Source organism: Fistularia commersonii, chromosome 15, assembly GCF_037954325.1.
Source record: "Fistularia commersonii isolate RoL2024-O1a breed Wild chromosome 15, RoL_Fcom_v1.0, whole genome shotgun sequence".
In the NCBI taxonomy this organism is placed as follows: domain Eukaryota; kingdom Metazoa; phylum Chordata; class Actinopteri; order Syngnathiformes; family Fistulariidae; genus Fistularia; species Fistularia commersonii.
This window is the reverse complement of record NC_141298.1, coordinates 10,099,572-10,126,280: the sequence shown is the minus strand read 5'-3', so window position 1 is coordinate 10,126,280 and position 26,709 is coordinate 10,099,572. Positions and strand designations below refer to the sequence as shown.

Here is a 26,709-nt window from a genome sequence, read left to right as displayed (position 1 = left end):
TTACTTGGATCTTTCCTTTAAGTGTTGCAAACTCAAATGAATATTGGCCATCTAAAGGGGGCTGTGGCGAAGGAATCTTTTACGGATTCTGTTACCTAAACTGCGACTGAAAAAGAAAAAAACAAACAAAAACATCGCATTTTTTTTTTCTCCAGTGTTTCGATTGTTCCTGAGATGCATTTTTCTCAGGCTCTGCCGTTTTTCTGTTCGATATTATGGGAATACTTTAGAGTTTGCATGAAACAGGTGCCATGGCCGCGTGGGACTATAAGGCTTCAGTTATATTTATTCTAAATGGCATGGTAGCATTTTTATTCATTTTTAAGAGGCTGCGATGAACTGTTTTCAAGAGCTTTAGTTGCTGGAAGACTACGGAAGGGCTTCCCCATTCAAGGAAGTGGCAGGATACAATGAGGGTCAAACATCTGACTTGAGGGTTGGCAAGAGAAATGACACAGAAATTAAAATAGCTTTGTTGTGACAACATAATTCAGAATTCAGTCAAATTGATTCATTTTGAAAAGGTGAAGAGAAAACAAAATACAGAACCCCCCCCCCCCCAAAAAAAAACAAAAAACAAAAAAAAAAAAAAAACACTTGATGAAAACAGCTGCCATCATTGAAATATTGAAAACAAGGCTCAGCAACCTCAGTGAAAGCTCATGGTGCTGATGGGCTGATCAGCCTCCTGCCAGGAGAGGAGAATCTTTTTATTACGTTTATGGGAGCTACATGGTTGTGACGAAAAAAATCACTACAGCAGTACCTTTTTATTTATTTTCTTTCTAAAAAGACCCCTGTGTGTGAGGCATGTTAAGAAATCTGAGCTGAGGTAGGCGGGAGAGAAAAGCATTACTTTTTTTCTTAGCTGAGGCTGGACTCAGTTAAGGAAGACGAAGATCACGCAATTGAAAGTTTAAGTACCTTTAAGAAAAATCAAGTTATTCTGAAATAGAGTGAGCAATGAAGAGATGGTCTCATGTCACTTGGGGTCTTGAGAGTTTGTGGTGCCGGCGATGAATCTTTTTTTTTTTTTTTTTTCCCCCCGACTGACGGAGAGGAACTTTTACCTTTTGTGGTGTCCCCGAATCTCCCTTTCACCCAACATTTAGGAATTTGTATCGACACGATGAATGCGTCCGGATTAATCGTTAATTTGGCATGATTTAACACAATTTACGAGAATGTTGGAGGGCAGTCCTTTAAGGATAAGTCTAAATCACGAATGCGGGCCAAACGATCTCGAGATTAACTCCCGGGGGTTGCCGGGTAATCGTCTGGACAAAGGCATCACTGGCGGAATTAAGTGGAAGACATGAGAGCAACAGCCAATGGGAGGCTTGTCCATTCTGGCTCCTGTGTAGCAGCGTGATATCGGGGATGCGACGAGTTCTCACACACCGGACTCCTCTTCTGATCCTGGCGACACAAAAACAACGAGTCAGCAACACAGCACGACCGAAATCCGGAGATAAACACGGATAATCGGCCCACCCGGGTATTGAACTATGACATCGTAGAAAATAAATGCAACCCACCCTGATTGTGGCACAACGTCTGGCAGTATAAACAAATGTCCGCGTTGCGGTCGGTCGCTGGGCCGTGGTGGAACCTACAAGGGGTTCTGTCCAGCGAGGTCCCGGGCCCCAAGAGCTGAGGTTCGGAGCGGGCCTGCTGCACCCGCTTTTGCCATACCACGTGGGCCCCGGTGCAGCAAGGCCAGTCTTCCATCGCTCCAGAGTCCAAGATGAGGGGCACGGGGAGCAGGGCGGGGCGCAGCTCGGCCGGGGAGCAGCAGAAGCCGGGACCCTGGCCGTAGTGGATGTGCACGTTGCGGTCGTCCTGCAGATCCAGGCTCTGATGGAAGTGAACGGAGGGGCCGTCGAGCACGCAGCCCCCCACTCGCCCCAGAGGAGCAGGGGGGTGTCCGTGCCCCTGGTGACAGCAGCGAGTTTGTAGCTGTAAGGGGATGGGGGACACCAGGACGGAGGGTCCCGAAGAGTTCCCGGGGTCGTGATCCCGGCCTTCTGTCCCGGGACTTCGATCGGCGGGGTCCGGCTTTGGACACTGGCAGGGGCTGTGTTTGGGAGGGGGCACGGCTGCGTCTTTGTCCGCGGCGAGAGCGGCGGGCGGAGTTGCGGGCGCAGCGGCTCCCTGCTCCTCATCAGAGCCCCTGCTCAGGCCCAGGCTGAGCTCCCCCTCCTCGTAGTGGTGGTGTCTGTGGCGGTGGTAGTGGATGTGGCTGAACACAGTCTGCGGCTGCTCGTCCACGCAGCCCACTTTGTTCACCACAGAATCTAGCGACCGAGGCCGTGCCTGGGCCCCTGCCTCCAGGCTGTTCCTGCGGGGGTCGCACCCGGACCCCGACCCCGACCCGTAATACCCAAACGGATCGTAGTCGCTGCTGAGGGAGCTACGGAAGGTGGACCAGCTGCCATAAACCCCCTGCAGGGAAACATCAGTACAGTTGAGGACCGAGTCACTCGAGGAGCCGTGACACGGCCCCGAGCTGGAGTCGCTGGCCGGACCGTCGGCCAAGTAGCCGCTGCGGTCCGTGTGGTAGCTGCCGCCCGAGCAGCTGCCCTCGTCCAGACGGCTGTGGGCTGGCGCTCCGCGTGGCTGCGGAGCGCCAGTGCCGCTGTGGTGTGCTCTGGAGCTGGACGCGCCGCGCTGTGCCAGGCAGGACGAGCGGTGGTTGGGGCAGGAACGGCGGGGGTTGTAATGGTGAGCGGAAGTCCGACAGTTGCCCCCAGTTCTGTGGGGCCGCCCCGGACCCTCTGCGGGATGGTGGTACCCGCACGAGGGGCCGAGCGAGCGGCCGGGGAGGAAACGCAGGGCCTGTGCGTCCATGTGAGATGAGCCGTTGTAGTGGCCGACGGGGGGGTAGGGGCCCGAGGGTCCGCGGGGGTAGTGCAGCCTCATGGAGAACGGGATGGCGTGCTGGGGGAAGGGGTGGTTGCGTGGCCCGCTGTAGGGCTGAGGGTGCAGGAAACTCTGCTCCGGAGTCTGCTGAAGTCTGCTCCTCTGGGGCTGTCGCTCTGTCCCTGCAGAGCACAAAAGCATTTACCATTTCCGGTGACTTAAAAGCTTCGGGAATAGTTGTTACTTATCCAAGAAATATCATATATCCATTTTATCCGTGTATATCCGTTTTAACTGTATGACCAGTATTTTAAATATTTTCTCAGTAAAATCCCTAAAATGCCCATAAGTCCCCCGTACACAAATCCTCTAATTTCTCAAGTGAAATAACAGAATATAGTATATAAATTGTCAATTTTCAGCAATGAAAAAGCCTCAACAACATATTCATATTCTGCAGAATCACATTTACGTGAATAACTTCTGGCAATCTGGCACTTATGATACATTTCTATGAAACTTTTGTACTTTTATCAATGAATGCACACAAGGGTTACAGTGTTTCACGCAGAGAAGCTTAATCATACGTAATTTCAGCAAGAATAAAGAAAATTTTGACGGCAGGGGGACAAGTCTGACAAAATGGACCGCTGATTTGTCAACCGCCTTACTTGTGGGCAAAGTTCAGCAGGAACCATGTTTTTTGAACATGTCCACTTATTCTGGCCTGCGGGGTTTGTTAGCTTTTCATTTGATCACCGGCCAAGAGAAATAAGAGTTCTATCTATATATACAGTTTGGTAACCCAGAAGCACTCGCTCACGATGGGGGTTCACCGGGTTCACAGTGACCAGGCGCTCGCTGTCGACAAACCGAAGGCCAGTAAATTTTCACGAGCCCCCGACTATGTCCTGGCAGGTTATATTTAAGACTTAAAGCACAAAGACTTAATAGATGAATGTCTGCGTCATGTGAAGTTAGTTGCTGCCAGCAGCAAAGCCAGCAGACGGTCCCATATGAGGATGGTTTTGTATGAACAAACAGCAAACAGCCATGTCAGCCACAGCCAGCCGCACTGACACGGCTGGGCTTTTATTGAGCCACCATATGGGAAACGAGTGCGCTAGCTTGGTCACGACTAAATGCATTTTTCTTGTGCTTGTGTGTGGCAATAAATCACACGTTCGGTAAATTCGTATATTTTTCCATTATCTGCCAGTATTTGATCTGAGATTTGAATTGGATATTTCCAACGTTTCGGCTGCAACCGATGGATTGTTACTATCTTGATATCAACTCTGGAGGGCAAATTCCTGCCCCGCCGTTTAGATCGAAACTTAACTGGAAACGTGCTTGTCCTCACCCATGATGTTGTGCATGCACAGGGGACAGGTGCGGTGCTGCAGCAGCCAGGGATCAACACAGTCTTTATGGAACTCGTGCGCACAAGAGATGATCCTCAGGTGCTTGGAGGAGAAAGAAAGAGAGAAAAATTTGCAACAAGGGAGAGTATTTCACATCTGCACTTCTGAGTTTCCCTGCCTCCTACCTGGCCGTCCTGGAACTCCTCCAGGCAGATGGCGCAGACAGGGCTGGAGTTCGAGCTGCTGGCTGAACCCCAGGCCCCACGGTGGCGCTGTGAGCCGGAGCAGCCCTGGGAGATGTAGGTCCTGGTCTCCAGTCGACTTATGGCCCGCATGGTCTGCTGATGGACTGAGTCCTGGGAAGAAAACAGATGAATAAATCTGACGTTAATATCCGACCGTAAAACCCTACAGTTCAGTTTAGTGCTCTGCATGTCAGCGTGTGTCCACCTACCCATGTTCTGTTGGACTTGCATCTGTAGCGGAAAGCGAAGATGAAGACGATGGCCAGTATGGCAAAAACGATGGTGAGCAAGATTCCTACGTCATAGTGCGGCTGAGAAGAGAGGATATAATTTTTTTGTCAACGTTGACGTTTGTTAAAAAAAAAAAAAAAAAAAGTTTTGCTCGCAGGGGCTTGATGCCACGGATATGAAACGCCTTAGAGTTTCAATCAAAATATTCAATATATGAGCTTCTGAGAACGATACAGCTGGAATTAAAAATAAATTCCAGGTCTAACTTTGAGTGAGCAATTGGTGGCTGGAGACTGCAAAAAAAAAAAAAAAAAACCCACCAAATCTGTTGAATAATATCTTTTGAATTTTGTAACTGCTTGACATGCTTGGTTTGTTGTTATCAGAGTGCGACAGCATTGTACGGCTCCATGAGTTTCCGTGAAATAATTGCAGCGTTGCAGGTTCGGGGCCATTCAAACCCATCATTTCTCCCTGATTCTTAGCCATCGGGATAAAAAGGGGGCGAATGCGTTTGTAAAAAGCGGCATCATTGCCAACATTGTGTGAACCTGGAGTAATGAAATCAGCTCTTAACAATGTGCTGGCAAACACAGTCATAAGTTATTGTTCTAGTGTTTGTGAAATAGAAAATGAACAGCATTTACATTTGTGTGTTTTTGTTTTTTACAAGCGTACCTCAAATGAGCCTGTGTGTCAGGAGAGGCTTTTTCTAAACTGTGATATGCTTTCGAGGGACAACAATGACGCGTTCCTCTCATGAGATGAAGCTGCTGTGTTGACCTGCATCAAGCCGTCACGGCTATGATTGAGGAGATGGCCTAGAGATACACCCTGGCAATGAGCAATGAATCTGATTTAATAACCCCCTGTCGCTTTAGGGAGCCTCTCCACGAAGTTATCGTGATCTGATTACATGCTTTAGAGGAATTTTAGTTGACAGACTTTGACAGTTGCACCCAGAGTTATAATGCTGCTCTTCTGCCATTTCACCTCAAATGTCTTGCCTGGATCTGGTAAAATGTCTTAAGCTCCGTTTGTCATTTTCATTTGACTTGTTGGAAAACAGTTTCTAACTTGGCCGAGCCTCGGGTAAAAACTCGCTTACCTCCATGACAAATTGAACCGGTTAGCAAGGCCAGAAGTTAAATCCCATTAACTGTTTCCAAGGATTTTTAATCATGAACCATATATTTGCCAATATTTCCTACTGCTTTACTAGTTATGCAATGGGGAGGTGCTCCGTTACTCTCTACGCCCTCATTCTAATAGCTTGTTGTCACATCTTTGCTGCTATGCACCGATTGTTAAAAGATGATCTACCTGCACAGAGTGCAGGTGATTAAAAAATGATGGCTGGACTGTTCAGAGGAAAAAAGAAAACCTCTGAGATTGATCTTGAGGTTAGAGGGCTATAAAGAGTTGTAGCTCACACACTTTCACTCTGATACATAGGATTTTTTAGGCTTTCATTTATTCTGATTTAATGGTTTGTTGCCTTGGTTGGTTTGTCTATGTTATATTGCAGCCTTAAGACTCTTTTCAGAAAATACTTTTATAAAGTGTCTCCATGTAGAAAATGACAGAGGCTCTCCGGAGCCGGAAAAGAAGTAGGCGTCAGTGGTGTCACGCATCCTTTCTACTCTGCAACTTCAGAGGGAGCGCGTGCACGTGTGTGTGTGTGCGTCGGGGCACACACTTACCCATTTAGGCTGCTCAAGCAAAACCTCAATGCGAACTTTGGCTTCCTCGTTCTTGTTGACCAAGCCCATCAGTTCCTCGGCGTCCCCAGCCTTCACCAGCACGACGGGACGGGGAAGAGAGTCGGTTTTTCGCAGCTGGATTTGTGTAAAGAGCAAATGCACAGACACGAGTGTGAGTTTGAGCGCACTCTGCCGCAACGCAAAACCGCACATCCGTGCGCCCACACACTCACTTCAACTGCAGCGTTGGCATCGTCGCTGACATCGAAAATAACGGCCTGAGCTCCCTTGTCCAGTGCCATACGAGCCTGAAGTGGACACAGAACCCAGGTTTTTGGTTAATATAGTTGAAAAGAAAAAAAATCATCAAGCACAACAATCTGAGATTTTTGGGGTTTTCGAAGAGCAAAAGAAAGGTGGATCCTGACACGTCACTAGGGGGCAGTCACGTCGCGGTCACCTTCCCTCCGTAGACCAAAGTACAGCCCTACACTTTTTTTTTTTTTTTTTTTGAATATGACACTGTGTGAAAGTGGGGAATGTCATGGCCAAAGCACGGATCTGAAGCTTTATCTCACGTAGGAGAACGGCAATAAAACACATTTGTTGTGGGGTCTCCCTAAAGGCGATAACAGACAAGTAGAACAATCAGGTGGGGCTGCCAACATGCAAATCGGTGAGACTTTGCATGCGTGTTTCTCTCTTTCTCACTCACACACACACACAGACACGCACGCACACCTGAGATTAACGTGTGAACGTGGAAGCCGGACCCGTGATGTCACGGCCGGTCGCCGGTGGTTCAGTGTGTCGGCAGTTTAAACAGGTGTGATATATGTAGGTGTGTGTGTGACAGGACTCATCTCGCCTCCGGCACTTAGAATTCCTCGTCTTTCAGTGAGGGGGATATGTAAGATATAATCACCGCTATTCGTCAGGTAACTCAAGACGTAGACGCAAACAGGAGAGGGAGTCTAATTAAATCATTTCTGAAGGGGATCTTTAACTTTAAACACATTTCAGGATGCTAAGAGTGTCAGTCTGTTCCAAACCAGGTCACGTGCGCCGCATTCATATGAAACCTATAGCGCAACGAGGATCAAAACCGGGAGCCTTTGGAAAGCTTCCCAAAGGTGGAGGTCACCGATAATCCCCTGGATGGTCACCGCCTCTCATATCAACCTATTTATTAAAAAGCGAGAGAATTTTTAGTTGCAAATTCAAATGACAACTAATCGGTTCAAGTTGGTTCTTAAAATCAACATGAGCTCTTGAATGTTCCACAATTTTTGGGACTGAGTGTATAAAGTGTTCAAGACAGTAAGGCAAATATATACTACTTATTACTTGCATAAAAAAAAAAAAAAAATAGGTAACTCGATGGTTGCTCCTGTAATCGTCACAAAAGGGGGACATTCATTCAGGCGGCAGATCGACAAGCACTGATCCCAAATATGACAAACCTCAAAGCTGATTCATTTCCAATAATACAATTATCCGTACGATATCCATAAACTCTTAGCGCAACATCATAAAATGTACTGATTGTAGCAGCTGGGAGGTTACGGTCCGTCATTTAAATTAGGGCGATAAATGCATTTACTCGCTCCTTATCAAGATCAGATCTTGTCAAACTCTCCAGACCTTCAAAGTGAAGGTGCACTGAGGACCCCTGATGATGCACAGAGGATTTTTAGTTTTCTGGACACTTTGAGCATAGTTTAATTTCAGTTTTTTTTAATCCTTTTTTATACAGACACAATATAGGAGATTTATAGATGGAGTGGAAGGGGATGAAGTTAGTTGGTGTGAGAGGAGAGGATGCAGAGAATAGGCTTGGATGTAGGAAGATGATTTGCTGAGGTGACCCCTCAAGGGAGCAGCTGAAATTAATAGAATAGAAATATTAGCATTAAATAGTAATTTTGAATAGTCATTTTTTGATGTTTAGGCTTTTTTTCACAATTTACAGTGCATTTTTCTTCAGATATTCAGGTAGCTTCATGCTTATTTTCAGGTTAATTCTCAGAAAATGTTGTGATTTTAATATTTTCTTTCTTCCAGTCTATCTTGTCTGGTCTACAAATTATTGAATTATTTTATAGTAATTTCTTACTGAGACTTGGGTAATGTTTAAGTGAGCTCTCGCAGATTACTATATATGTTCACGTAATTGGCAATTTAGGTACTTTCTTAATGATTTTTAGACAACATTTTTTTTTTGTTGGTTGATTTTCTCTTTACTCTTAAGGTTTTCTCTGACACTAGGGCCTGCCCTGAGACTCACACACACACACACACACACACACACACACACATACACGCACCCATTCATGGCGTCTTCACAAAAAATGTGAAAGTATCACTCTGTTGATCCGCTCATGCAGTTAATGAGAAACCTCTGGTAAAGTGGCAGCATTGAACTCGGATCACTTTTTAACACATCAAAAAGAGAAAGTTAATGCATGACAAAGAAGAAACAGGCCTGTCCTTTGTTTACACAAGATGTCTGAATCTCACCACTCCTGCAGCGATGCCCTCAGAACACACGCACACACACACACACACACACAGACAGACACACACACACACCAGCAAATGAGTTAAAAGCGGCGTGTTCACTAGATGCCAGCGGGTTTTGTGGGAGAACATAGCTGTGAGTCCCACAGAACCACCGGTGGTATTACGAAAAAAAAAAAGAAAACAGCATATTGACGGTCAGAAAGAGGTCAAATAAAAAATTAACATATCCTCTTTTATCTTTCTTCCAACTTTCCCCTGTTTGATCGGAACGGTAATTGCAGCGCCAGGACGGGGGTGAAACGGGGTGCGGTCACGCAGAGGAAAAAGAAAACATAAAAAAAAAAAAAAAAAAAAAAAAAAGAGAGGTTGGATCTTTGGACATGTGGGAATTTGCTTTACCTGGGGTTCAAAAGTTCCCTACGGAGCCCTGACGTCCTCTAATTGTGGTATTAAATGCATGGAAGCCAGAGTTTGTGGTCCAGCACGCTCGCGCACACACACACACACACACACACACTCTCACGCACACGGACAGACAGGAGAAGTTTGAAACAGCCTCCGTCAGTTCCTGCGAAGGATTTCGAGAATATATCATAATGTTTCTCGGAGGAGCGCTGCAGTCTTATAACGCTGTACCTGGCTATCGCATGTGCACGTGTGCGGTCGCAGTCCACGTCCCCGCCGAGCCAAACACCCGGAAGTGGCCTGAAAGATCCCGTCGCACGATCAATAGGAGATATTTTTAACTTTTAAGGCAGACATCGCTGCGGTTAGTTAAACACCTTCGGGTGACGCGGGACGTCACACGTGATGGAAGAGGTGTTTTTGGCAGAAGCGGCGGACGCGGTTTACGGGGATGGTGTTATCACTGCAGCGCTAACAAACAAAACTGTAAAACGTAATAGTCTGTCTCACTTGTAATTAGAAAAAATGTTTAAACTCAAAAGCCGATGCGCGTCCTTATTGGAAGGTGTTGACGCCTGCCTGCGTTTGTTGTTGAAAGACGAACACGAGTGCACCCGAGGACATGGAGGTTCTGTAAGGTCACGTGGATAGACCTGCAGGTATGCAGGCCACGTCACCGCGCACACAGACACAGCTTGACCTGGATTTTTTTGACATAAATCCCGTTGTCATGTGAAGAGAATCTTGGATGTTAAAGAACGAAGGAGTTTTCAAGGGAAGATTAAGGAGCCTACATGGGAATATTAAAGTACTGCATCCTGAAATGAACGTACTTCTAAAAATAATTGTTAGATCCTAAAAAAAGTCCCCTCAATCATGGGGTTATGACGGTAAATTAAAGTAAAAAAGGGAGAATTCTCACCCCACCACGTCAGGCTAAACATTGCACACTCGCATAGCCCGTTTCCCTAAAGTTACTCGACCTCCAAAATTGCACTGTAACAAAAGTTTAGACACCCCGGGGTGAGAAGTGGGCAGATGAGCCTCCGGTCTGAATTCTAAACACCTGGAAAAACCTGTCCAAGGTCCTCTGGGTCAGTGAATGGTGTCCGGTTCCAAAAAAAAAAAAAAAAAAAAAAAAAAAAAAAAAGGCAACCGTACATTACATCTGTCTTTTCTATCAGAGACAAATATCTTGAGCTTATCCACATTCTGTTGGAGGCATTGAGCAACTTTTGCTTCGTTTGGGTTCTTTGTTTGCTCTAAACTTCAGTGGGGGTGTGTGAAAGGTCAAAACAGAAAAACAAGTGTTTCGGAGTGTAAAGAGGTTTTGCTCTGGTTCCAACTGAACTTCGGAGCAATTTATTTGCGGTATGGAAATATTTGGAATACTTCTTGAAATGATTCAAGCCTTGACAGGATGCCCGTAGTCAGCTGTTGAAAAGTTGAAAAAGATTGGGAAGCCGAGCTTCAAGCATTCCATAAATTTAATTTATCGCCACCAAAGAACCCTGAACAAGATGTTCCTTGTGTTATCTGTAATTTAAAGTTGAGAGCTGTTAAAATACAGGCGCACTGGCATCAGACACCTGTCCATTATCAGACCGACCCGTGTTTTGCCGACCTCGTCGGTGCACTTCCAGAACGAGCGATACGAAACAAAAACTGAAAGGATAGAGTTTATGTAAGGTAATAAGAATCCCCTCCATAAATGTTGGTTTGGACCTTGCACTAGAATAACACGTGGAAACGGAAAAACACACACACACCGAGGAGACTGGCATCACAGGCCTGATGGTCTAGTTGTTTTGTGACTTCTGCACACACTCACACCGGAACATCACCAGCAGCTTTCATGTGCTTTTGCTAAGCTATGATGAAACCCCAGGCCAGATTGTCTAATTTAGCATGATGCCATGGGAGTCTAGTGATTACCCAAGAGCGAGCGTCATTAGAACATGTTTCCAAACGAGCCAAATATTCCTTTAAAAAAAAAAAACAGATGGATGCTTGACATGCTTGCAATTTTTGGCAAATGAAAGTGTGTAATAGATTAAAAATGGCCAATTATTCAGTATGCCATCAACATGGCAAAGGCACGAAGATGCTTTGATTCCATTCACTCGACCACATTTTGATATATTAAATACAAGATGGCCAACAACCTGAACAACCAAAGACAAATTTTAAAAAAGAGCATTTATGTCACGCCTTAACACGACAGGGCCTCATCTCCAGTAAACGCCACATTTAAGCTGGTCTTCTGACCTCCAGGCCGTGGGTGGCCTGGTGGGGAGCCAGCCAGCGCTGTTTTGTTTACATCCCTGGCAAAGTGTGGCCTGCGAGCCGGTCCCTGGCATCACAGTGTGTTCTCCACAGGGACGCAAACAAACCCCGAGCGCTGATGTCTTTATTTCACAACGAGATGGGCCGAGGCTTTTTCCATCGCCTGACAAGAACCCCGTGCCTGTTAATGTCTCCGTGTTTGTCTTGGGTTTAATGTGGTGCGGATGGCACGGCCCGGTCGGTCTGGTCGATGCCGGGAACGCCCTTCATCTGCAGCCATGAAGAGGCGCAATAACGGGAACACACGCATGAAGCCAGTCTGCCTCGTCATGCCGATGTATTTCCTTTAATATTTATAAAACTGGACTTGCGTCCAGAACTAGAGTGCGACGCAAACTGTTTTGGCAAAACCGCGGGAAATTTCGGTGTGCCGTTTGCCTCTCTTTTGGCCAAACCTGTTAACATCTGCTTTGCAGAGATACCCATATCTGTCTTAACACCTGCACACACTTAGATAAAATGGGAAAAGCACAAAGGTTCGTTCGCAGGAGAAGGAAGCGAATGAGCTGACGAGAGTAGAGAAAAAAAAAGAAGGTTAATACCCAGGATGATTTTAACCTCGTCCTCCCCGCTCTCCTCCGCGTCGGACCGGAGAGTTCACCGAGGTCGACGACGTCAAAGTGCACAATTGTGTCTCGCCGACAGCAAACCGGCGAAGCCATGTGAAGACAAGCGACATTAGCAGACACTAACTTTATATTTTTTGGATGTCGCTCCACAGATGATGCGCCTTTTTCCCCCTGGTGAGACACGCGGATGAAACATCACACCCGTCTGCGCCACATGTGAGGTAAGAACTAGGGCTGGGTCACAGCCACTGTGCAGACGGCAAGCTCTGAAGCAAGATTCCAGCGGCATCTTTCCTGCCCTTGTTTTCCTGCCACGCCTCTGCAGGTGACAGGACGCCTGCGCGGCTCCGGACGCTTAAACCCGGAGAGGCTGAGACTTTAAGACAGAACACTAAGTTTCTATTGTAAGTCGCTTTGGATAAAAGCGTCTGCCAAATGCAATGTAATGTAATGTAATGTAAAAAGTACAGGGGTGCAGAAAGATCCGCCGGTTAAATCTTGTTCCAGAAGGAACCAGAGATTTCTTTCCGAATTTGTGTTTTTTGTATTCGCCGATGGAGTCGGAGTTTAAGCGCTCGTGATGTGTTTTAGGAAAGCCGTCTGCAGAGTGCGTCGAAAAAAAACGTCAACGTTGCCATGTTATTTTGTCCATTTTAAGTGAAAAACATTTAATGAGCACGGTGCAACTCAATGAGATAAACAAGATTTGCACATCCTATTTTACATAAATTCAGCGTATTTTTTTCCCCAGTTTGGCATTTCTTTTAATTTACTTAAACCAGAACATTAAGTTTAAGCTTTGTGTCAGTAATATACACTTTTCAGCCCATTCAGTGAAACGTAGCGAGCGATTCTGTCCGGCGCTGAGTTGAATGAGATGTTGTGAACAGAACCAACGTTTCTCTGTGTATCTTGTATGATGTCAAACCAAACACACCATGCAAGGTGTGTTTGATTTCTTTGTCAAGACAAACGTGCACGTACTCTCACACACACACACACACACACACACACACACACACACACCGGCAACTCAGTTGCTTCATCTCTCCTGCCTCCTTGAAACAATCCGGCTTTATGGCTTCAGTCGGGACCCGCGGGTCTCTTGGAGGCGTGACTCTCCCTATCACTCACTGGGTAAATAAAAAGTGAACTAATACGTGTGGGAAATGAGCAGCGAGAGTGAAGTTAAAAAAAAAAAAAAAAAAAGAGGAAGAAGAGCGAGGCGGGCACGCTGTGGTGCTGCTGCTCTGTTGGAGTGGCTAATGACAGAGCACGGAGCTCTCGGGGCTACAGGTCTGAGGCCGAATGGCTGCTCTGTCATTTCTGACCGTATCGACACACGGGAATCATTACCGAGGCACCGGGACGTGGCTAAATGAGGAGCGGGTGGAGGCGGCGGTGGGGGGTCGCGGCGTCCACGGCCGTAAGCGGCTGTGGAAACCGGCGCGCGGCGATGCCACGGATGTTGACTTTGACTGAGAAATGATCCGACGTCGGACGACCCCCGCCACCGACGACGAGGATCCGTCTTGAACGGCCTTTTTGGCGAGTGGTCGGACCAAACGTTGCCGCTCAGGGTAGGACGCAAGCCAAAAAAGCTTTTGTTTGGCCAGCGCCAACCACTTATCAGTTAGATCCCAACCGGTGACTATTGCTTCACTGAATGAAGAGAGGAAAACCAACACTTAAAGGCTGTTTTTTTTAAGGTTAAAAAGACTTTTTCACTTTTCTACCAATAGTGTCACCCGTTTGGTTTGTTAAAGGATCCATGCCCGGATCGTTTTTATTCTCTATAACAGGGGCCGTCCAGTGTGTGTCAGTTTATACTTCAACGGGACTTGTTTGATCAAGCCGTGCAGATTGCGGGTCCGGAGGTCAGTTTCAGTCCGGCCAACCATTCCAGAAAACATTCCTGAATGGGTTGCCTAACAGTCCCCGACGTTTACTTCTTTGTTGCTTTAAAAACTGACCGAATGTGTTTGTTCAAACCTTACAGCACCAAAGGGACACTAAAGTATCGGATCCCGTTCCGTCACATCATTACGGGATTACGGGATCTTTAGATAATTGTGTGGTTTTAGAGTGATGCAGTGATGTTTGGCTGTTCCGGACGGAAGTATTTCAAAATCAAAATCCTCTCAGAAAACGAATCCAAGTCATTTCGGCGGCGATCCTGAGGTGAACGGTTGTGGTTTCGTGTTTGAACAGCTCTCGTTCGGACTCCTGCGATGTGTGGCGTCCACATCCGTGTCCCTCTCACAGGACATGTCATAATACTCCGGTTACAAATTACAGAGGAAACCCACCGAAAAGAAGCGGGAACACACTGAGCAGGACCGCAAATCCAACAAGCTGGAAGACAAGATGACTAAGTACACAATAGGACACACACACACACACACACACACTCTGAGGGACAAGGATTTGATCGATTGACGGGTGTATGAGGAGCGGGTTTACTGAAATAAAATAAACAAAAGACAGAAAGTGCCCCAAATTCCCCAAAATGATACACTTTCCTCTTCTTAAACCGGAGCTAACATTTTTGATAATTATCTACCTGCTACCTGCTTTCTTTCCTTAGCTATCCTCGCCTGGTTTAGTTTGTCAGATGACATTCAGAAAATCTAGAAGAGTCGCATGAATAAAAATGATTTAATTTCGAGCGACTTGAGTGCAAAAGCGGGTCAACATTGTCAGGAGTCCCTAGTGTTCTTGCTCCGTGGAACAACCGCGCGGACGACAAAACCCGTTTCTTATCTGATGGCGTGGAGCTGATTTTCATGGAAATGAATGTCAGTTAAATCCATTCTCTGATCATTCCTGCACCGAACGCTGCTTCAGCTGAGCGCCGCTTTGGTCTCGGACAGAATGGAGACATTTTTCCTACCGCTGTTATTGTTCTTATTATTCACACTTATATTTTTCCTCATGGGATACGCTCCAGTGTCACCTCTAAAGCGTGAGACTGACCACCGCTAGAAATTTCCCTTCTTGCTCTTAGGAAAATATTAGCAGTCAACAAGAAGAGCGATGCAGTTTGTGCCATCAGGTGTGTGTGTGGATAACAGCTAGATGTGGTTGTGTGATTGCAGGGCACTTGCTGCAGTTGAGTTGTTGGTGGTGTTGGCGGTGGGGGGGGTGTGGCCCTACTGGATATCCATTACTCACAGGGGTACTTTGATGCCGGGCCAATGGAGGGGTGGGGTGGGGGTGGGGGGCAGGTAGTTTGGGAGGGGGCCGGGGGGTGCGGGAGGGGCCGGGCCGGCGTGTCGGGGCAGGTGAGCAGATTCTACACTCGGGAAAAGTATTACGCCCGAGGGGGTGGGTCTGAATCACACGCCGCTCCTCCTCCTGCCTCCTATTTGTATATGCACACGCATGTATGTGCACGTACACACACACACACACACACACACACACACACGCGGGCTCGGCCACCTCCTTAGTAATGAGGAGAGGCAGAAGAAATTTCACCGATCCCCGAGTTTACCATGCGATCCTATCTTGGACATCACTGATGAAAACAAGACGGACCGATTTTCAAGTTTTCTCTCAAGCAAATGATCAAAATGCTAATATTGAAAATGTATTTTTGACGGATCATTTCCCAGATGGCTCAATGTCAATTCAAACTGAAACGAAACAGCTTTTTTTTTTTTTTTTTTTTTTTTTTTTTGCTTAATATCTAAGAAGTACGACTTACAGTTTTAATTCCCCTCGTAAAAATCAACCGAATCAGGGTTAGAAGTCGTCCCCGACAGAGGGAGCCGCCCCTGCTCGGCTCTCCCTTCACTTGGTCCTCGCCCACTCTGGCTGCGCTGTGGCGCAGATTTGAAATGCAAAACACAAGGTGCCAGAGAAGGACTAATGTCATCTGATACACTATCGCTGGTTAAACACATCCTGCAGACATCAAAGGGCCGCTCGGCTGGTGTGTGTGTTCGGTCTGCGGGGGCAGGACGGACCCATGCGGCCGCCGATGACGACGGAGCCCCGATGGGCCTCGGTCAGACCTCCCGGATCGGTCTTTAAACCCAGCGAGACCGACGTTACTGGCGTAGATTTACTCGGTTGGTGTGGCGGGGAGTGAGTCAATCTGTTTTCCCCCAAGATTTTTAGCAAACAAAACTCGTGCCAATCCAATTGCGTCTGGACGGTAGACGAGAACGGGGAAGTCTGGTTCAGTTCAGGCGTGGAGAAACGTCACCCGATAGCACTGAATCAATGGATACAAGTTAGAAATTCACTGAGAATTACTCAGTGACATTCATCACATTGGTGCCTTAGTTTTTTGGCATCATAACCTTATGCTTGCAACGGTATTTTGCACGATGTTCTTCATGCTAGTCTTAACTTACCCATCCAGCACCACATGTCCAATGAAGATCATACAGACACACATTCATTCATTCATTCATTCATTCATTCATTCATTACTCCGCCATTTATCCTGCGCTCAGGTTTGTTGGGGAGGAAAACGGACAAGGGGAGAACATGGAGCCTCCACACACAAATGCATATTTTATATTATTTTTGATTTCACGGGACTGAGGGCCACAAAAAAAAAAAAACAAACACAAAATTATCATTAGAAGTGCTTTCATCAGGTGAGACGCTGTTTTTTTTAAAAAGGTCTCTCTTTTGTCCCCACGCATTGGCCATTTCAAAACTGTTAATTTTTGCAGATTTGTCCTCCCTGGTGGGAAAAGCCTCCAGGGCCTGAATCTGGCCTGGCTTTTCCTTCAAAAACATACCACAGCGGCGATGGCAAAACGCGGATGCCCCGCTTAGATTGCGACGCTCGAAAAGACAAATGATATAAAAATGTGTTGCTTCTAAACTGACACTAATTACTGCTATTTTGAACAATCACTATAATTTACAAAAGCTGTATAAACACGTGAATAGTTCTAAAAATATTTACAGCCGTAACTATCATGATATGCTTTAATTATAGCGGCACTTGACTGTAATACGTATGATTAAGTCAACCACCTGGGTTACATGGTGGAGAGCGAGATGTAAAGAGGGAGAGTTAGATCCCTGGATGTACGGATCCCTCTGATCTCTCGGGGGAACATAAACATACTGCGCTCCGCCTCTGGTGCTTTCTTCTCACTTTCCCAAACATCTCGGGGGCCTTTTCAGAAACCTCGGCTATGAAAAGTAGCCACGGGAGAAGCTGTCCCATCGGCGAGCGGAGCCAATATCTCTTTATTGTTTGGACTCAAGTCGGTCAGGCGAGTCGAGCGGGAGTGGCCCTCCAGCCGGCGGCGCTCTGCCTGAAAATAATTCACTAGCTTGGTAAATACCGCTATCCTAAATAGCTATAAACTCCCCAAATAATGTTTATATCGGCTCCGCGCAATCAGCTAATTTACCCCTAACTCAGCTTCGCTTTACTTCCCCTTACACTTGCGGTTTGCAAAACGACTCGCGTGTTTATTCAACCTTAATCGTTAAAAATTCTACTTGACCGACATCAGACTTGCGGTCTGTATCTGTACCGCTGTTTGAGAGAATCACAGCTCAGATCCATTTCTGATGTCGTTTTGCATGGATTAAAAAAAAAAGTTTTTTCTCATTTCAAATGACTTGTAAGGGCTCTGATCAGTTTAGGTAAAATGTGCACAGTCAAGATTGAATCTAGCACTTTGAGATACTCCTCGGTGTAAAAGTGTTTTACCCCCCACCCGCCCAAAAAACAAAAAAATTCAAGGAGAGAAAAGAAGGTTCCCCATTTTTCAGCAACTCAGACTCAGGGAAGCCAATCAGAGGGTCTTTCCTGGCCTTTTAGGACACAGATAATGTTCTTGTTTTCATAAAGCATCCTGCTATTTAATCAGGCTTGGAAGGGAGAGCCTGACACCCCCAACAGGCAAGCTCCCCCCTCCACACACACACACACACACACACACACACACAACACCAACCCACCCCAACAGCCATTCCTGCCCTGAGCCCTCCATCTCATTCAACAGCTCTTGTAAGCTTCCAGGAATTCATTCTTGGAACAGGCCATGCAGTAAGCCGTGTCTTTCTGCAGAGCAAACTACACGCATGCACAAACGCACACACACACACACACACACACACGGACATAGTGACAAATGGACCAAATGAACACGCGCGCACAAACAGCGTTTGCAGATGAAGTACAACAAGATAAATATACGGTTTTAATATACTCGCCATTCAGTGATACTGGAACACAGCACAGCTGCGAATCACTGCAAATCACATTTCGCTTTATACTGTTTTTCATATTTTGGATGATCATTTCTATGGTGCAGCTACAAAAGAAAAAAAATGCCTTGACTGTCCCCACAGGTGTTCAGTCACTCAACACACAGAGAAGCAATTATTGCACATTTTTAAATGTGTATTTTAACTACCAGGCAGGGCTTATGACAGAAAAAAAAAAGCCCATACATTGTTTGTTAACATTACGGCCCAGTTGGCTGATCCTCGGGATTAAACTCCAGCAACGGTGAGCCTGCAACATATGCAAATGCTGTTGCAAGTTTGAAAAAAAAAAGAATAAATATCCTCATATCCTTATATTTATTTCGAAAAGCAAGTCACTTTTTAATTCAAACCCGGACGATCTGAGGGAACTGACTCACGGCTTTATGGCAGTTTGCTTAATTCTATTATAATTTGTTTCCTGCCACCTGCGTCCTCCGATAGCATCTGATGAAAGATTAAAACGGCCGACTGAATCACGGGAAATGATAAAAGTGTGTGTGATCAGAGCTCATTGACCCGAAGCCGTTTGATCCTTGGGCTCGGAGGCTCTCTGCTTCAGGCAGAATGGAGATATGGACGTATCTCCACACAATGGAGATATTTCATTTAAAGGGCAAACGTGACTATTTTAAATGTTGGCTATTACAACATGGTGGTGTTTTGTTGCACGCCTCCTAGCCTTTAGCCATTTGCCATTTTCTCAGTAAAGAAAAGCCGCGCGTGCTCTGTCGATCGCGTCACAAATCAATGCGCACTGAGGTTTCGGTTTATCTCGCGTTTGCGATTGGATGCCGACCACTGCTACGGCTGCTATGCTGGCTGCTGTTCGGCAGGTGTTTGCTCGTAAAGCTACATTTATGCAGGCGATAGTCTCACGATGCACGGCGGTGGTCCAGTGAACATTACAGTGATATCTGGTTACCTAACCAACGGCTAGAATTAGTCCAAAAAAAAAAAAAAAACAACAAGAAACCCACACCAAGAAACACAGCTTTTCTGGAAGAAACGCTCTTCCTCTTTACTCATCCACAGCGAAATGACTCGAAAATATAGTCGCTCTGTGATGTGGACGGGAAACATTTTAAATGCACTGGAAATGGATGGGAGGTAAAACTAAACCTTGAGCCGTACGTGTTTTCCCACAAATGAGAGGAAATTTACTTCAGGGAGAGTAACTGAGCCGTCCTGTAGCTCCGCCGCTCCAGAAATGAAGGGAGGCCCTTTTTTGAGTGGAATGTGGCTGTTTTTATCTTAATTGTAACTGTTTCTATCCAGATTTAGTGAAGAGGGCTGTCGGGAGTGCGCATAACCTATGGATCAGAACGATCTGTCTGAACCCTCCGTGGAGATATTTTGGTTTGGAATCGAAGCGGTGACCCAATGGACCGAAGCCTCCGTCCGGCCGACGTGCCGAAAAACAGGCGCGGCGGGTGCGCACGAGGCTCCCTGCAAGACCACTGCAGTGTTTTCTTTACAACGCCAGCGACGGGAGATATTTCTAGCATCCTGGCTTCTGGCCTTTGTATAAATGATGCCTCATCAGTCATATGCTAAACTGATAAACATACAGTTTCTGTATGGTGAATAGAAATCCTTTCGGCAGCGGCGAGCTGTTTGGTTAAACGCCATTTAATGGCCGGTTCAAATGAAAGAAATACCAGCTCGGGAGTAATAACAGTCATCGGAGACGGAGGCTATGACAGGCGGGCTCCTCCCGAGGTGTTATTGTTGTGTCTCCGTGCAAGATACCGAACCCTAAATTACTCCCGACGAGCCGGGATGGTTTGGCTCGGAGGCCGTCCCCTCCGTCAGCGCGTGAATGTGTGTGTCGACAGTCAAACGAAGCAACGCAGTAAAGCGCTTTAAGAGCAGATGAAGTGGAAAGGCGCTGTATAAATAGATAAATAGAGCCGATTTAGAACAGACGATCCGTTTAATGTAGCCGCGTTATAATCATAACCTCAATCGCCGGGTCACGTCCACTTCCGCTTTCCGGTGTTCCCTCGCCACCCGTTGTCATGGCGGGTCACATGCAGACCTCGGCAAGGGCGACCGACTTGTCGATAATGTTATTAGAGCTTGCAAAAGCACAAAAGTTAAAAGGATTTCTAGCTGTTAAGCATGTTCGCCATGCAAATCTGAGTCTAAATAGTCCCATTGTATCCGTACAGGGACACTGTCTGCACTGTGAATCTTTTTATTTTTGTCAAACCCCTGTTAAAAACCAGTGAGGGTGGGAGGGTGGGAGGGGTCACTTGGCACTAGCCCACCTGAGTCAGAGTTAAACAGGTTCATCCTGCGGGGAGAAACAAGAACTCCCTCCCTTTGCCCGCAGTGGAAGGCCTCACAAGACCCGTTCGCCGGTTCCCTCCAAACTCTAGGAGATGCTTGTTTGCCCGGGGAGGCAGTTATCGGTAATACAAACCTGGCTACGTTCCACTTCACTTTCAGTAGCGGCATGCCCTTGCCCAAGCCCCAGGCCAGACAGAAAGAAAAGAGAGAGAAAGTGAAAGACAGTAAATGAGACAGACGAAAAGAGAGAGAGAGAGAAAGAAGCGAAGGGGCATCGGCGGCGGGGAGGAGGAGGGGGGGGGTGTCTTTTTTTTTTTTTTTTTTTTATGGGAATGTTTCACTTAATCTCATAAAGGCAGCGTGAAAACCTCCATCTGTTTGCAGAGCAGTTCAAAAGAGGCTCCACATGCCTCCGCTTGCTGCTATATAAAAACAACATTCTAATGCAGATCTTAAAGAGGGCCAGCGGCTCAGCGTGCACAATGAGAGCTGGGATGTGCCAGACCGGAGGAAGGGAGGGTGGAAACAGAATTAGGTAGGTAAACCAGGGAGGGCGGGGGGGGTGAGCAGAGACCCAGAGAGAAATGACAATAATGGGAGGAGAAAGATTGAAAAGGAGGGGAGGGAAGGGGACGGAAAGTGTCAAATCAAAGCAGCGAATGTTGCTGTCAACAGTCCTGGTTCTGACCCGGCGGGCCTGACCTCCGGCCGCCTCGGACGCCACTCCTCCGGATCAACCTATTCACCTCCTCGGCTCCCGCTCACCTCCCTGACGGCGACCCCAATTCAGTTTACTGCTCTCTCGGTGAAAAGAGGGTCATTCGAAACCTCCCGCTCAGGTAAAAACCCAGGTTTCCGGGAGCAGCCTTTTTTTTTTTTTTTTTTACAAGCGTTCCTAATAATCTCATTAGCGCACTGTTTTTTAACTACAGAGTGCCGACGCGGCGCGCATGATCCCCTCTTGTGCGACGTACAAAGCGCATGCATAGGCCTTTTATAAAATTCAACCATCGTGAAATTGTGCACACATGCGCCGTACTCCCTACTCCCATCTTTAGCCATGAATGGATGTTAGGCACTCCCTTAGTTAATCATCAGCAGATAAAAATGCCAAACAGCCCTTGGAAGCCTAAAGCGGCCCATGAGTCAGCGACCACAGCTGCAACTACACATAAAAAAATGATAATACGAAATAAAGACCAGTTTATGTGTGGGAAAAGGCGTACACTTTGTTTTTTTTTTTTTGTGTGTGTGTGTGCGCACATCTTTTATATATCCGACGCCGGGAGCAAGAGATGTGGCGGATGAATCGGTGAATGGATTCATATTTTGCAGGAGCTAATTCAATTTTTTTATTTTTTTTCGCAGCGATTTTTATACCAATTAAGAGCCGATAAACGTCCCGGTTACTGCAGCTGGCGTTGCTACCGGACCGAGACGCCGAAACAAAAAGAAAAAAAAAAAAAAGAAAAAAAAAAGGAGACACCACTTGCAGCAGACACCACTAATTTGTAGTTGATGGAAGCCCAACCTCTGTTTTTAAAAATGTTTGATTACAAAAGCGTAAAAGAGGAAACCATCGGAATTCGTAAACAAAACCCATGAGTTATGATACCTCCCGAGGAGCGTTGGATAGAGCGGACGTTTCTCAGGCCTGCACATACCCTGCTTCTCCTCTCCCACTTCATGTTTCACCACGGAGCTTACCATTTGCATTTGTCATTAATGGAGGAATGTCCTGGCCGAGAACATCTCATGTTTTATTGCAGCTCCTGAATGGAGATTCAAGCGGCAGCTTTTCGATTTTTAGCGGCAGCCGCTGAGGACAGAACCGCACGTTTTTCCTCAAACGGCGGGTGCGAGAATCGTGACCCGTCTTGCCAAAACCGCAAGCGGAAGGGGGGGGAGGAACAGATTAGCCATTTTCATCCGTTTAAGCACCAGGAGCCAAACGTCCAGGATGCGGTGTGACGTCTCCGCTCACCTCTGGGCCTCCCGTCTCCTTAGCAGGGACAAGACCGGGCCCGATCCCATCTGCTAAGCTATTTCGAAGAGGCATCCCACTAAAAAACTCCAGGGTTCAAACTGCGAGACGATCAAAGGGCTTATACTGCAGTAATAATAACTTACTGCCCTATGAACACCTCATTCATCAGGGAGAGGCAGTGATATAGTACAGTTGTAACTGCAGGGCCATTAAGTACTCATCATATGATCCTATTTGCCATCACTGCGGAGAAAAGAAAAGCCTTCAATTCTGCAGGCGCCGGGCCAGAATCACGGATGAAGCCTTTGCGAGCGTCGCCGGAAAAAACACGAACGAGCAAAGATGAGGAAGAGCCGGTCCGTTTCTGTGTCCGCGGTGGGTCGAGGAGACCCCGAAAAAAGGCGGCGCGTGGACCAGGCGCGAACGCGTGCACGATTACCCGATCACGAAGATGATTTTTAACGCCGCCCGCTTGCAGAGGAGGTCCGGACCACATCCGAAGGGCCGCCTTGCGGAACGATATCCCGAAATTCCCGTCATTAACCCTCGTATTATGTTAAGGGTCAATTTGACCCATTTCATCCATTGACCCGATGGATCAAATTGACCCTTAACATAACATGAGGGTTAATACACATCAAATGATAATTTAGACAAGGCTGTAGGATTTGAGTTGTGTAAGTGTCCTTCTGGTATTCCTGTTTGTGCGGAACGTGTCGTCTCGTGTCAGTCTCACCTGTCCCCCATACCCGCACTTTAACGACAACAAGAGCTGTAGTCTGATTTTTAAGTGCATTTGCTTTGAGTGCCTCAGCCTGAGAAATGCTTTGTTTTGACAGGGGTGGGACGGATCGCGCAATTATTTGGATCGCACGATTAACTTTTAACATGAGCCGACGATAACACTTTTTAATATCACTTTCCTTGGATAAAGTCGTGCGCTTTTGGATAAATACACCCAAGCTGTTATTATTGGGTCTGCCTATGTTCTCCTCCCCACCCTTGCTGCACATGTTATGTCGCAAAATATGGCATAGCTTGAAACGCACCTCCTCGAAAACAGTAATAGTTGCGGCAATCAAGACCTTGTTCAAAAGGGACGGCGGCATTTGTCCCGGGTTTTAAATTTAAAATTTCCTCCTCCATTTCTACTCTCTAATTTGCCCAAACTCTTCCTGCCACCGTTTCGCTCAATGTGACCTTGTCGAGTTTTTACTTGCTTTGAATTTCGGCCGCAGTTGTCAGAAAAGCACAAAAAAAAAAAAAAAAAAAAAAAAAAACCTCACTGTTCAATAGGAACGTTTAGGCCGTGTTATTGCATCCCAGCCAGAGGATAAACGCCAAAAAAATCCGCTTCAGTTACGGCGCATTGTCTGCAAACCGCACACTCAGCTGAGTGGACCTCTGGAACTGACCGTATGAATTAATTCATTCATATATATATATATTTATAAACACAATTTGGCACAGCGCGGTTCCCGGATTCCGCTTTTCTCGACGCGCGTTACGCAGCTTTCTATTTTCAGGGTGTCATATTCCTCCGGCCTTGTTTACCCGGCGCCGACGACAGCCTGACGAAACCCTGACGAGACCCCGACCCCTGCACGCTCCCTTTGAAGCGACAAGTGAGAGATGTGCTGCCCTAATATGCCTCGGGACGCCGACGCTTCTCCAACGCCGGCAGCAGCTCTGCAAAACAGCGGCATGCTAGCCTTCGGGGAGGAGATAAAGAGTTCGGCGTGCGAGGCGCTCACGTGAGCAGATCTAAAGTGCAGCCTGTCGCTTGTATGCATCGCCACGGCGCCGCGTCGCGTGAAAGAAAGCATTATATCCTTTTTCTGGCGTTAGAAGGTTAAAGGGGTTACAGTTTATCCTCCGCTAACTGTCATTTCTTTTGAAAACAAGCGTGTCCAACGGCTGAGATAATTCCGCGTCGTGGAAATTAGCTCACTTCCAGAGCCGATCGCTTGATGCGAGCGGAAAAGATCGGCCAGTTTGGCTTTTACATAAAAGCGAAGTTTAAAAAAAGGATAAAAGGTTTTTTTTTTTTTTTTTTTTCCCAAAAAACAAGACGAGTTTGTTAGGACATCTAGTCTGAAATCCGCTCATTCACACACATCAGGTGATATTCCAAATGCTTCTATTTTGGAGAGGTACTTTCCACTGTGCGGCAGATGTAGACATCTCACTGTTTGTGTATAAAAGTTTTGTGGCGATGCTGTCAAACTCAATTAGACTGCAGAGTTAGAGACGACTGTATTCGCTCCAGAAAAACCCTACACGCCTGCAACGGCCACGCATGTGTCATTCTAGTGTGGGCAGAGGGAAAAAGGGGACGAGCAGAAACGTGAGAAAAGTGGAGCGCCGCGCCGGGGAATGGTTCGTACGTCGGAAAATGTCACCTTTTTTAAGGCGAGGGGCGGCTCGTCGTGCCGTCGGCTGCGTCGCGCGGGTGAAACAGCTGGAGTTCGAACGCCTGAGGAGTAACCCGGGTCCGACCTGCTTGAGAAGACCAGAAGCAGACCGGATCTGGTGACCCCGGGTGTGAGGGGCTAACGTGCTATCAAGCAGGCGATGACCCGCGGGTGCTAGCATCCGCCGTCGTGACGGTCGGTGTGTCGTGACGGCAGTGTGATCGGCGGTCCGGCTGCCGCGCTTCATTTATTAGCTCTCGGATCTAACACGGTGGCTCGGCTCCATTCCACTAGCTGGACAGTCGCTGAAATGTGTTTTTAAGATGTTTTCAGATGCGATCGACACTGTCTTGTATCTAAATAATTCTCTCTCATCGGATTTTAGTTGATTTAAGTTCATTTCAGGGGCGATGTTTGCTTCATAGACACCGTAAAGTGCTATTTATGGGTAAAGTTGAAGCAAAACAAACATCGGTAAGGTCATCGGTACATGAAACAAGAGTCAGCGGTTCCAATACACGATCCTCACTGTTGCTAGGATAACTTTAAAACACACACGTGTGTCGCTGCAGCGCTAACATTGATCTGCCCCCGGACTCTCGTGAAAAAAATCTGTTTCTGCAGTCGCACTCTGACCCCACCAGGCGGCTCCAAAAGCATGTACAGGTGAGCGCGCATAGTTTGCAGGATCTTAAAAACAGAGCTTAAATTCTAATTGTCAGGCTTCCACCTTTAGGCCCAAGAATTTTCCACTTATTTAAGCAGACAGATGATCCGGGAGGGTGAGAAGAGGGGGGGAGCCACCGCAAATCACTCGCACCTCATCGGTAGGGAGCGATGACAGCGTCGGACCGAGCTGAACGACAACAATGCCGCGAGTCAAGATGACATCTGTTAAGCCCCGACCTGCAGACCCCCTGACCCTCGGGGTCTCACCCCGCCGCCATCTTTCTGGCTTGGACGGCTGCAACGTCCGCCGTGGCTAACAGATGTACTCGCCCAGTCCCACCTGCTCTGGGATGTTTATGTCCATGTTTGGCTTAAATATGATGGATCTCCTCCCCTCTTGCCCCTTCAGAATTTCATTTATTGCATGTGTGTGTGTGTGTGTGTGTGTGTGTGTGTGTGTGTGTCCCAAAAGGTCAAAAATATCTTACCCGGCAGCCCGGCCCACTTGGCAGCCAGACAAGAGGACCTAATTCCTAATCCAGCCCCTGACATTTCAGTACCCGCACTGTATCCCACCTGCTCACTTGAGCAAACACGATTAATTCAATCCTTCATTTTCCATCACCCAACCCACCGCCCGGTCTTACACACACACACACACACACACACACAGGTCGCCAAAACCACACATGGCTGCTAAATGCAAAGCACACCACTTGTTTTTGAAGTGGTGACAAAAAGAGGAATGCACTTTCCCACCGAGGAGGGGAACCTGAAGTACTCCTGTCATTGTTGAGCGTCTCACAAAGCCCGGCTCTCAGTGAGAGGTCTTCTCCGGTAATAA

General features: G+C 47.0%; 1 protein-coding gene across 2 annotated transcripts in view; it reads right to left on the bottom strand.

Annotated features, from left to right (window-relative positions):
• Window positions 1-1,071: 1,071 nt before the first annotated feature.
• rnf43 (ring finger protein 43) overlaps window positions 1,072-26,709 on the bottom strand; it is a 93,537-nt gene continuing 67,899 nt past the window's right edge. Inside the window, exons 3-9 of one of the 2 annotated variants that reach the window (XM_086160859.1) lie at window positions 6,639-6,713; window positions 6,406-6,540; window positions 4,681-4,782; window positions 4,412-4,582; window positions 4,205-4,328; window positions 1,539-3,044; window positions 1,072-1,419 (exon numbers count right to left, since the gene is read on the bottom strand). In XM_086160859.1, the coding sequence (XP_086016985.1) occupies window positions 1,394-1,419; window positions 1,539-3,044; window positions 4,205-4,328; window positions 4,412-4,582; window positions 4,681-4,782; window positions 6,406-6,540; window positions 6,639-6,713 (2,139 nt within the window). In that variant the 3' untranslated portion in view covers window positions 1,072-1,393. The remainder of the gene's footprint in view (window positions 1,420-1,538; window positions 3,045-4,204; window positions 4,329-4,411; window positions 4,583-4,680; window positions 4,783-6,405; window positions 6,541-6,638; window positions 6,714-26,709) is intronic. The other variant, XM_086160860.1, reaches the window with a different exon arrangement.